Raw genomic sequence first — 12,462 nt, 5'->3', positions numbered from 1 at the left:
TCATCTGCTTTTGACATTTATTAGTAGCATCCCCTGAAATCTGTTTTTATTGATTTAAGATTCATATTTTATAGTTAATTCCAATAAAAAATTTTAATGGTCATAAATTTGATTCTCCCCTGCAATGTGTTCAACAGCTCGTTTGGGAATGTTTAACGACTTCTTGTGTTGATTAAGCAGAAATAATACACGAGGAGCATGAGGGGTTCCATAAAGGTTAAAGTAACAAAGATATGCAAGAAGAACAGATTAAAAAAATCACAGTCATGCAACTGGATGAGCTGATTGGCATTACCTAGCTGCTTTCCTCTCCTTTGCAGAACCCAGTGCTTCTCAATGAAGCAAAATATTATTAATTAACAAGCAATCCCTGGACTGCAATAATCCCAGTGTTTGGTCCAAAGAGTGTCTGTAATCTGCCTGTAATTCTGGCTGTGCCTGCCATTGGCCCAGGGCTCTGCAAACACAGCTGAGCACTGATAACAGCAGCTCATAAAGCTCCAGGTTTGATGCTGAACTTCACGGCCAGGAGCAGCAGATGCTCCTGAGGAACCACTGAAACTTTAAGGTAAGGCTTTCATTTTATTCCTCCCAAGGTTCCGGAGAGATTTGCCACGCTGGTGAGTGCTCATCACACAACAGAACTTAGGTTTATAAATTATAAGGTTTTATTCCCAATGTTTTAGGGTTTGCAGGGAGATGAGGAGAAGAAAGAACTGCCATTTGATGAGATAGGAGGCTTCGGTGACAAGAACTTGAATAAAATCTTACTTTGCAGGAAAATGAACATTAGGTTTTTGAAGTTTTAGGATGAAATCATCTGGGGCCACAGAGCAAAAGGGGGTTTTAGGTTGTGATGGGTTAAAAATGGCAGCAGGAGTACAATTTAGACTGTTATTTCACACACAAAATAGTTCATTCTAAAGTATTTTTCACTTCTGTGGGTCATCACTAAAACATGTAAAATTGTTCTGATGTGCCAGTGCAATGCACTTCTGCTCCCACACTTCCTTAACTTAAAAGAACCAATTTCTCTGTATTTAACTGTTTTTTGAGGTTAAATGCTCTTAACCACAAGCTAAATGCAGTGGTAGCTGCCAGTGTGTATTGATCTGGCTGCTGAGGTTAATTTTAATTAGTTTTAATTAGTTTTAATCTGTTTGATTGCTGCTGCACAGTTCAGTGTTGTTCTTTGAGCCAGCACAGCCCCCTTGGCTCAGAATGCCTTTCTCACCAAAAATATTAAAAAAAGGAACTTGGGAAAACTTCATGTTTTTCACAGCTTTTTAAGGCACTGACTCCACTGAGTTATTTCCCATATTCCAGTTGTGATTCCAGCAGCAGCTCCTGTGCCAGGAGCTTGTACACAATCTGTTCTGCCACTGAACAAATAAGCAATTTACCCCTGTCTTGCCTTCCCCACGTGTCCTGGACACGTCCTCAGAGTTTATCGCAGCTTTTCTCAGGTGTATTTTTAACAAATCAAGCTCCTCGTTTTAAAATTAATAGCCTTGTGCTTGCTCTGAAAGAGAAAAGAAAGTTTAGAAAAGGAAAAATAAAAGGGAAGATGATTTTATTTGTTTTCTGCTTCAGCAATTTTAGTAACCTGTGGGAAACTCCATGGTCCGTCTCAGGAGTAAATTTTTCTGTGTTAAATGATTTGCAGGAAGAAAAATACATTCCCTCAGTGTACTAATTTTATAAACTGCATGGGGTGAATGATCCTGAGATGGAGACTGATTGCACATATTCTTTAAGGAGAGTTTTATTTAAGCCACAGGATTAAAACTGAAATAACTTACAAAATGTCGCTAATTAAATAAATTGGAGATGTACTTTATAGCCGTTCCTTGTGTTTCCCTTTGACTGATGGAGTTTCTCTGGGTTTTCAGATGGGCAGGAAGTTCAGTGGGTTGGAGATTTCCCTGATTGTGCTGTTTACTGTGGTGACCATCATTGCCTGTGTCCTCGTTGGGCTGCTGGCCACGGGAGAACCCGGAGTGAAATATCCAGGTGAGTGCTGCAGGAGCAAAACCCTGAGTGGGATCTGCTCAGCTCTGCCTCAGAACTCCTGCTCTTATCATTATCTCAAGGTGAATCATGGCCAGTCCTTCCTGTGGATGGCACAACCAAAGTTACCAGTTATCAATGCAATAAATGCTGTGAGTTGGGGTTTATTGTCGTGGAAAATCTTTTATCTCCCCCTCCGCTGATTGGACTTGCTTTAGGAACACAGAGATCAGATAAGCTCAAATTTTCGAGTATAAAAAAAGATAAGGCTGAAAAAAAATCTCCCTGATCACCTGTGTGGGAGGGGCCAACATTGTGTGGAACGTTATTATAATCCTAAAATCCCACAGTGTTTCTTGATAATGCACTGATAAATCAGGGAACTCTTGTGTTCCAGAGCACCTGCTTTATTTCCAGTCCCATTCTCTGTAATTCCATTCACACACAGGGACTGAAGCAAAAAGCTTGGAGGTGAAAAGGGCAGAAAAATATAAATTATTGCTTATACAAGGCAAACACCTCGGTGTTTTAGTGAAACTACCCATCCAGACTAATATCTGTGTATTTTTTTCCTGTTTCTGTCATGAGTAGGAGTTTTCTTGAGCAAAAAGCACAAGTGCAGATGATGCAAAGAGACAAATCTGGGGGTGTGTGTCCATCTCAGCCTGGGGCACATCACAGTCCTTGTTCCAGGCATAAACAATGTTCCCAAATACGTAAAATAACCTTCAGTGTTCCCTTTAATCAGCTAAAGCTGCCTACCTTCAATTCAGTCCCACAAACCTGAAATCTAAAGGAGAATTTTAATGAAGCTTTAAGGTGCTTTTCCCTGATGCTCCAACTGCAGCTCCTGTAGGAAAACTCTGGTTCAGGGGAAGGATCACCCTGACAGCCCAGTTTGAGAAGAGAAAAGTTCTTCCAATTTTTAATTTTGCAAGTATTTTCAATGAAGTGGAACACACTGACCTGCAGGAGTCACTGAAAAGCAGACTAATGAAATAAAATTATCAAAATGTTCCCAATGTTCCCCTGTATGTTCCCAAACTTACAGTGACGTTTTCATATCTGAAATAATTGTGTGCCATTTTCCAAAGGCAAAAATAAATCCCAGAAGGAATGGTTGCTGGTGATTTGAATCTCTGCTGTTGTTAGAGAAGCTGACTTCAGAGGGAATAACTATTCCTGCAGTTTAGAGATCCTGGTACTAACCCATTCCTTTATTTCCCTGACAGACTTTTACCCGCAATGTCTGGACACACCAGTAGCACAGAGGATTGACTGCATCCCTGATCAATTAGCAACAAAGGTCTGGTAACTTTCTGGGAAAAAAAAAAAAAATTAGACAAATAGATGTCATCCCATAAAACCTCCTGCTTGTTTGGAAAAATGCAATTTGTCTCTACTAGGTCAGGTATTTCCTTAACCTGTTGAATTCTGTGATGGCCCAAATCCTGCACAGGCATTTCAGGCCGCTGACAGAAGTTCTGATTTCTCTGGTTTGGGGAGAGGTGGCAAAAATATTGGGCAGACATGAAGCAGTTCAAAGAGTCACTCTTGGTTTTTAACGACCTTTTCTGCAGGGTTTCATTGGGGGTGATGGTCAGAAACTGGTGTTTGTAATGATTCAGAAATGATGGGCTTTACTGGGATCTGCCATTTCACAATGTCCAAGGTCAGAGTCTCCTTTCAGACCCAGTTTGGATCTCAGCGTCTTCCCCTCCTGGGCTGTCTGAGGTAGCAGAGTGTGGAAAAATCCTTTTGGCTTAAGAATGTCTAAATTAAAATTGCCATTGAAAAGCAGCATCTGAGGCTGGGATGGTGGCAGGTTCCCTGCCCATGGAGGGAACTGGAATGAGAAGAGCTTTGAGATCCCTTCCAACACAAACCCTTCCATGATTTTGTGATGCCCTTTATTTTTCAGTGCTTTCACCTCGAGAGCCTTCCTGGAATAGTTACTCTTGAAAGAATATCATCATTATAATTATTATTTTTCATCTTTATTATGGATTTTCTTATTATCTGGTGGATGCCTGGTATCTATCTTTGATCTGGGGAGGGGCAGCTTAGGAGAAAAAGAAACCCAGTGTGATGTGGGTTACTTCTGTCATTCACAGAGGTAAAAAAACTGTTAAGCAGCTGTCTGAACCTCGGAGGAGATTCCCACCTAATTCCAGAGCTGGCTGTTGTTAAAGCCTCTCATGCCATGGGTTTTGTTCTGATTTGTAGTTCAGTCAAGTCCTGCAGGGGACGGGTTAGGAAAGGTTCAAATCACAGCCTGCTCCTCCACTCTTCAGGTTCCTTCCCTGCCGCAGGAACAGGCAGAGCGCTGCAGGAGAAGCCATGCAGATCATTTAAATCTGTAATTACTGCCTTTGAACCAGCCACCCCACGAGAAGGGCTGCACTCCTCAGGCAGGGAGGGATGCGGTGCTGCTCTGGTTTGCAGCTGCAAGGCTGCTGCTGGTGGGAGAGGATTGCAAACCAGCAAATCGCAGCTCCCAGCAGAAAAGTAGATGCAGATTGCAACGCTGAGGGTGCCTGCTCTGGAATTAGAGATAAAAAAAATGATTCCTGAATATCAGTGGAGAGCAGGCAGCAGGTTTGACAGGGTTAGAGATAAACATCACCTTTGGCCCATGAGGAAAGGCAGAGTCCCTTCCCAGTGATTCCAATCACTCCTGCGCACGTTTTTTCCCTGGAAGTGGTTTGGTTGTGTCAGGCTACAGGAATGCAGCAACCTGGAAAACTGCAGGTACCTGCATCACTCCTCTGCAGTGCTTTGTGTTAATGGTGCTCAGAATAAAGAGCAGCTGGGAAAAAGTGATTTGGCCAAGCTGATCTGGAAGGTTTAGTGTCTGCTTTGATTTCCTCAGTCGCTGAAGGTGTCCAGGATGGAGAGAGAAAATGAGTAGGATTGCAGAAATAAAAAAAGTAAATAGAAGGAAGATGATGAAAGATGGAAAAATAAAGGAAGAAAGAAAGAGAAGAGAAAGGAAGAAATGTAAAAGAGGAAGGAAGAAATAAGGAAAGGAGAAGGGGAAGGAATGAAGAAAAGAGAAAAAAAGGAAGAAATTAAGAAAACAGAAGAGGAAGGAAGATGAAGGGAAGAAGAGGGAGGAAGAAATTAAGAAAAGAGGGAGGCAGAAATGAAGAAAAAGGAAGAAGGAAAAAGAAAGAAATGAGAAAAAAAGAAAAAAATATGAAAGAAATAGACATTTTTAATCCGATCTTGTGTTTGGTGAAGATAGAGAGGCTGGAAGAAGGAAGATATTTAGGAACTATTCACTGCTGTGGAAAATGGCCAGGAGGTCTGATCAGACACGCAGAACACACCAGTAAAACATGAATTTCACTGTGCAGAGCTCGTGTAGGCCAGGCTGCAAGCTCAGGGAAGGGGGAGTTGTTGGTTTGGGCTTGGTTTCTGTGCTGTTCCACCCAAAACACCCTGGGAGAGGCCCATGTGGATGCACAGAGCAGCACATTTTAGCTCAGCACGTGGCCACGCTTTTCTTCGAGTCCTTGGTGCTGAGTTCCTGCTGTACCCCAGCGTAAGCAGTTTCCTGGTATCCAGGGTTATTCCTGGTTGAGCTTTGGCTTTCCTGGGTGCTGGTATCTATTGTGCTGCTTTTACAGCTCGCAGGCTGGCATCACAGCTTTATTTATAGCAGATGATTGCTTTTACAGCGGGCTCCCCGGTGTCCCTGGTGAACTCTGCTCCTGTGCCTGTGCCAGGCATCACCCATCCCCAACCCCCTGTTTCCTTCCTCGTGCAGAAAGCTCAATGTGCCACGACAATACAGGTCTGCCAGGATAAGGTCCAGCTGGGAAAAAATATCACTGGGCTGTGAAGGAACTGCTGAGAATAGTCGAGGAGTAGTCAGGAGAAATAGAAAGTGGGGAAAAGAAAGTGATGCTGAGGAAGCTGGGAATGTGGATGCCTGAGCTGCCAGGTTTTTAGGAAAGCCAGTTCAGTTTGTTCCGCTTTTATTTATTCAGGAGGAATAGCTGGGGAAAACAAAAGGATGTGTAGGAAGCTGGGGATGGGCATTCCTGAACTGCCAGGCTTTAGGAAAATCAGTTTGTTCTGCTTTTTATGGGATGGTCGCTGATCTGGGAAGGGATAAGGAGATGAAAGTAGTAAAACTGTTCTATTTAGGGTATTCCCCTATATATGAAGGAAATGAAGTAAGGGAATAAAGTGTGATCTCTGCAGTCTTGGAGGGCTTGGTGCTTCCTCTCCTTTACTCTGCAAAAGTTTATAGGTGGGAGATGGGGACTTCTCCTGGTGGGATCTGGGGAAGTGGGAAGTGAGCCTGGGTTTTTCACACCCTTAAAAGGGCGTACATCACTCTGAATATCAAAGAGGGGAAAGAGTCCCTACATCTCTCCTCCAACCCTTAAATTTGACTTGTTACCTGATGGAAATGGACAGTAAATGTTTTCTGATGGGATGAATCCATGGTGGAGAGAAAAACATTTCTCTGTGTCTTGAACCTGGGTTTTATTTTGGGTGTTTTTGGTGGTCTGTAAAACCACTATCAAAAAAATGCCCTGAGACTTCCCAAACCAGTGGCTCTGTGAGCTCCCTCACTGATTGCTGGGCTGGAGCTGCCTTATCTTTAATCTGTCCAGAGCCTCTGAAAATAATTTGATCTGCACTGACCATTTTGGGCTCTCCAACCCCAAAACAAGGACAAAAGCAGTGAAGGGTTTGGGACATTTCAAGCTGCAGAATATTTTAAATCTTTATTACAAACACCAAAAGCGTTTGAGCGCAATCAGATGAAGGCAGGAAGAGCTGCTGTTGGTGGAGAGGTGAAGGTGAGGTTTTGAAGGTGTCACCTTTGGAATTGGATACCTGAGATCATTGATGGGTGCCCTTCACCCTCAGTGAGAGTTGTTTTGCCACTGTCCCTTGCCCTAAGTCATGAATGGGGATTTAAGGAACAAAAAGGGGTGGAAACTTAGTGATTAATTGCCCCAATCTTATCTGCAAACATAAACCTCACACACACAGAGCACGTGAACGAGTTAATTTCTAACAGCAAAGGAATTTCAGCTTTTTAGTGAATGAGAGTGTAAAGGTTGGTGCCGCTGTGCTGAGACAGAGGCTTGAAACAATAGGTTTGTTTTTTAAAAATAAAAATTATTTATCTTAATTTGGGGTTATGCAGAAGCAGTCTGAATGTTTCTCATACTGGAAAATTACATGAAAATGTAGCTATTGTGCACAATGTTCAATTATGCATATATAGATGTTTATTAGATGTTAATCCCATGATAAATTTCATGCCCTCTCCAGTGTGTGACTTTTGGTCAGACTCTGCTGTGTCTGTCACAGTTCAAATGTTTCAATAATTCTCCTAAAATGTTTATTTTACCTGTGGATCTTGTGGTCTTAAGAAAGAATGCGTGCCCAATAAACAAGTTTACTCTGAATGCAGAAAAAAAAAAAATCCTCTTTAGTGCTTTCTGTGCCACTGAGTTCACTCAACAAGAGTTTTCTGAATGAGGACTTGACCCGAGTGCAGAAATAATGAAGGTTTCTGATGTTTGGGGTGAAATGTTCTCTTGAACTGCTTTAGCACGGATTTATTCGGGTAACCCCAGCTGATTTGTGTTCCTCCTGTCCTTGCTCAGAGTGTCTGCTCCCTCCGTGGCTGCTGCTGGAGCCCCCAGAGTGACACCAGCGTGCCCTGGTGCTACTTCTCCCCCAACCACGGCTACCAGGTGGATGGATCCCAGAGATCCACCCAGAAAGGTGAGCTCTGGCCTGGGCCCCCCCAGTTCCCACCCCTGTGGGTTTCTTATCTTCTTTTTGTCTGTTGGAGCCGGGATTAAATGCTTGGGAGAGGCAGTTTTGTGTTTGGGCTCAGATGTTTATTAATTCTTATCTATAGTACAGTCCCATGACTTGTGAGTTCCAGCTAACAAAGTGAAAAATGGCTCTGTCTCTAACTCTTTCCAAGGTCTTTTAAGCACAGATTGTCCAATATGAAATGACACCTCAATTATTTTTTACTTTTAACCCAATAACCAACCACCTATGGCCCGTAATGTGGATTTTTCTATCCAATTTCAAAATCCCACCCAGAGCCATGGAGAAGAAGGTCAAAAAGAAGGACTCAGCCTCTGCCCTAAAATCTCCATCTTGTTTTATATATATTACTATATCCTAAAACCTTAAACTCCAAGTTTCCCACCCTGTGGTATCCCACACTTCTATCCAAACTCCACAATCCCAGGGCTGTCACTCAATTTTGGATCCTTTTCCACGGCCTCAGGTCAGTGCAATGTTTGCTCAGGGGTCAGTGCCTGTGAGCACAGAAAGGATGGAATTCTCAGTGCCCAGGGGTCCAACACACCCCCTGATGTCCCATCCCACACAACACCTGGTGTTTGTCTCCCAAGGGTTTGAGGCCACGTTGAAGAGGCTGCCATCCCCTTCCCTCTTTGGGAATGACATCCAGACCGTGCTGCTCACAGGAGAGTATCAGACACAGAACCGCTTCCGCTTCAAGGTCAGTCTCTGTCCTCTGTGCCTCAAGGTCCCTCTTCTCTGTGAGACGTGGGGTTTTTTGTGCAGGGAGTGTAGGGTTGATGCCTCTGGAGCCTTCTCATGATTCCCACTGAAGTTCTGCTGTTGCAATGCCTCAGGTTAACAGGCACTTGGCACGGTGGGAATCCTGCATGAAAAATCACCGAGGCCTTTGAAAAGCTCAGCTTTTCTGTTATCTACCATCTGTCCTCATCACGGGAAGATTTGGGGGATAAATGTATTTACTTACTTTTTGTTGATGGCCCAGTCACGTCACTCAATCATTTTGACAGACGGTATTAGATTTTCCAATGGGTGTGCTCTCCATGGAGAGCTCCAGTCTGTGCCTTGGGTGTGGGCTGTCTGTGGCTTGTGGGATTGAGAAACTTCTGTGGGAGATTGTCCTGTGGTGGGTTCCTGGTGAGCCAGGCTGTCCTGGTTTGGAATAAATTAGGGGAGAAATAACAGAGTCAAACACTGAAGAAAATGGCTGAAGACGAGTAATTAAACTTGGAAGGGAACAGCAACAAAAGCAGAAGAAGAGGCTGGGGAAAGGGTGGGAATCCAGTCAGAACTACGAGTGGTGCTGGGAAATGTCTGTATCAGGGGTGAATCACTAAAGGCCCAACACCTGTGTTTGTGAATGTGTGCAGATCACTGACCCCAGCTCGCAGCGGTTCGAGGTCCCTCACCAGCACGTGCAAGCCTTCACAGGACCCGCTGCCACCGGCCTCAACTACAGGGTGGAGCTGAGGCAGAACCCCTTCGGCCTCGTGGTGTCCAGAGCCAGCAATGGAAAAGTGCTGTAAGTCCTGCTGGGGATCCCAGAAAGATGGTGATGCCACCTGTGAGGTGTCCTCTTGGGCATAGCCACTACTTCCCTTCTCCTGCCTGGTGGATGTCCCTCAAGGACTCCTGGGATGACTTTGGGAACAAAAAGTCTGAAAATGGGAAGCTGTGCCTCAAAGGTTTCAGTTGTGGCTCTCTGATCCCGTTCCCCTGATGGTGGGGAAATCTCAATATGGGGAATTTTTATTTTCTGATGGTCTCTTTGCCAGTGCTTCAAGCAATGAGGGAAAACTCCTGATTGCACCTTTTATCTTCTTTACCACACTCGTGCTGAGGCCCTTTAGAACCACCAAAATCAGGCTGCCCTTTAGACCTGTGATATCCAAGGACAGCTGTGTGTAAGATATTCAATGAACTTGAATGCTGAATTCTCTCATCCCATTTATGTCCTAAAAATGAACAAATGAAACCAAACCCACCAACCCACAGCTGTCCAAGGGCCCTGAGAGAGAGGAAGGTGCTCATTAAATCAGCCAGGAATGATTACCTGCCACAGGGCTGGGCCACTTGGATTAGCAGGTCTTCGAGTTTAATTAATTAAGGCTTGCTTTTCTGCTCTTATTAGTATTGTTTTCTTGCTTGGAATCCTGTGTAATGATTGATTTGCAATTATGGAGGGCACAGAAGATGGACTTGGCAGTCAGCAGTGCCTGACTGATTAAACAGGTCCAGGGAGGGGCATGAGACACCTGTGGGGCCACAGTGAAACAATTATCTGGAATATTGTCTCTGGAAAAATTTCCTTAGGCCTTTTATTAATTTCATAAGCTTTTGCATTTGGGTTTCTGAAGTAAAAATGACAGTGATGTTGAACTCTGAGGATTTCAGAGGAAGCTGTTCCTATTATGACATAAGAGCAGCCCCTCATAGGTAAATCCTTGATAAATTTCTTTGCACAAGATCACAAATTTTCCCCAACTCTTAAACAGTCCAACAAAACAGAGACCTCCTTATAAAAGTACAATGTGTTAGGAGAGTTCATTCCCAAAATTCTTATTATTCTGATAAAGTCTGCCACCTTCTACCTTAATTTGTCCCACTTGAGGCCTCAAAGCAGAGTTCTGATTCCAACAACAGCTGGAAGGAAACCTGAAAAATCTGGGCAGAGAGCTGACTGTGCCACCCATCTCCAGCCCAAAGGAGCAGGAAGAGTCCTTGCAACAACTCTTGCTAAAAATCTTCATTTTTTTCTCAAATTTGTGGTTTGTTTTTTTTTTTTTTTTTTTTCTCCCCAGGTTTGACACGACCATAGGGCCCCTGCAGTATGCTGACCAATTCCTGCAGCTCTCCATCAAACTGCCCAGCAGCAACATCTACGGCGTGGGCGAGCATGTGCACAAGCAGTACAGGCACGATGTCAACTGGAAAACCTGGCCTATTTTCGCCAGGGATGTTGGCACCTCTGGAGTGAGTTTGGGGTTATTTCCCCTTCTCCTTTGCATTTCTGAGACCCAAAGCTCTCGGGCAGTGAGCACGTTTGAGTATCCACTGAGTTTTCCCTAAAGGTTTTCCAGGCACTGTGTGGTGTTGGTGGTGAAGAGCTCCTTGGTACTGATGGGTGTTCCCTGATTTTTGTGTTGGTGTGCAGTGGAAAACCAGTGGATAAACCTTAATAGATGAGTCTTCAGCTTCTGCTGATAATCAGAATAAATAACACACTCATAAATCACAGTATGCCCTAATGCTTTGCTGTGTGCAGGGCTCAGTTGGGATGCCCCAGGCTCCTTCAGCAACATCCTTGGAGTTCAAATTATGGAAAAATTCTCCTTAACAGCTGTCTCTTTCCAAGATAAAAGATGTCTGTCAGCTCTCATTTGCTTCTAGAGTTTTATGGCTGTCCCTGTATGAAACAACTTCCGTGGCACCCATTTTTTGATAGTTATAAGATTATTTTCTCCATTACCTCAGCTTCATAAAGCAACTCCCTTCTTTGAGAGAGAACTTTTGTTTCACTGTAATAGGAGATATACAGACTGAAACCTGAGGGTGAGATAGCTGTATGTAGTTAATTAATAATCTGGAATTTGTACCCATTGCCTTAAGATTCTTCACTCTTTTCTCTGGTTTGAAGATAGTTCTTATCTGTATGGCTCAACTGAATGTAGACTCATTCAGATTAAAAAAAAAACAGTGAACAGCACCAAGTTAGGCTGACTTCAAATTGCTCAGGTTCTGTTTCTTGTTCATTTGAACTGAATTTGCTTTTTCAGGAGAAAAAGCACAACTATTGCAACAACAGTTAGCATTTCTGAGGGGTTATGTTCCTAATAATAACAACAGGAATAAAAAAAATAATTAGAAGGGAAATGAAAAAGCAGCAAGGCACTTTCCTGTTTTCATAGATTAGACATCAAATTTATTGCCTTGTAGGATGAATAGAAATATAGATTAGATGTAAAACCTCATCTGTGGTGAAAGGGGTGGAAGCACTTCTTGGATTTTCCTTGATAAGAACATTTATTTCCCAGAAATAGAGCTGCAATATCTGCCAGCTTTCCTGGAGTTCCATCAGATCTGTTATCTATTTATTGCATAAATTCTTGTTTTAATGGAAAATAAAGGAGGAAAACTCCAGGAAAAACAGAACATATAAAACAAGGGAGTGTCAGGATTTAAATTTTGTCTGTTTGCTCCATTTTGAGATGTTTCAACTTCTACCGGTGATATATTTTGAAATATTCCAGAACAGATCCTGTTATTAGATGTTGATCAGCTTGCCTGTTCCCTTTATTATTTTAGGCAATGGATAATTTATATGGAGCCCACACTTTCTTCCTGTGTTTGGAAGACAACACTGGAGCCTCCTTTGGTGTTTTCCTGATGAACAGCAATGCCATGGGTAAGAAACCTTTCTCTGAGCAGTGCAGCTGAATTTTTTTTTGAAATGTCCTTTGGGATTGCAATAAAAACTGAGCTGATCGAAGTGTCCCTTCTGAAAACCACACCAGTATCTGAGGGCAGTCATTACCCTGTGTCTAATAATATTTCAAATACAAGCAATGAATTAACTGGATTATTTTCATGGAAATCTGAGGGTCAGGAACTTATCCAAAGGCTGTATAGGTC

At 43.1% G+C, this 12,462-nt stretch overlaps 1 protein-coding gene across 1 annotated transcript in view; it reads left to right on the top strand.

Moving 5' to 3' along the window:
• The first annotated feature begins 1,892 nt into the window (after window positions 1-1,892).
• SI (sucrase-isomaltase) overlaps window positions 1,893-12,462 on the top strand; it is a 43,353-nt gene continuing 32,783 nt past the window's right edge. The window contains exons 1-7 of the mRNA XM_066326432.1: window positions 1,893-2,013; window positions 3,243-3,316; window positions 7,650-7,770; window positions 8,421-8,530; window positions 9,201-9,352; window positions 10,632-10,803; window positions 12,136-12,235. Of these exons, the coding sequence (XP_066182529.1) occupies window positions 1,893-2,013; window positions 3,243-3,316; window positions 7,650-7,770; window positions 8,421-8,530; window positions 9,201-9,352; window positions 10,632-10,803; window positions 12,136-12,235 (850 nt within the window). The remainder of the gene's footprint in view (window positions 2,014-3,242; window positions 3,317-7,649; window positions 7,771-8,420; window positions 8,531-9,200; window positions 9,353-10,631; window positions 10,804-12,135; window positions 12,236-12,462) is intronic.

Source organism: Sylvia atricapilla, chromosome 10, assembly GCF_009819655.1.
Source record: "Sylvia atricapilla isolate bSylAtr1 chromosome 10, bSylAtr1.pri, whole genome shotgun sequence".
NCBI lineage: Eukaryota > Metazoa > Chordata > Aves > Passeriformes > Sylviidae > Sylvia > Sylvia atricapilla.
This window is presented reverse-complemented; position numbering and strand designations above follow the sequence as displayed.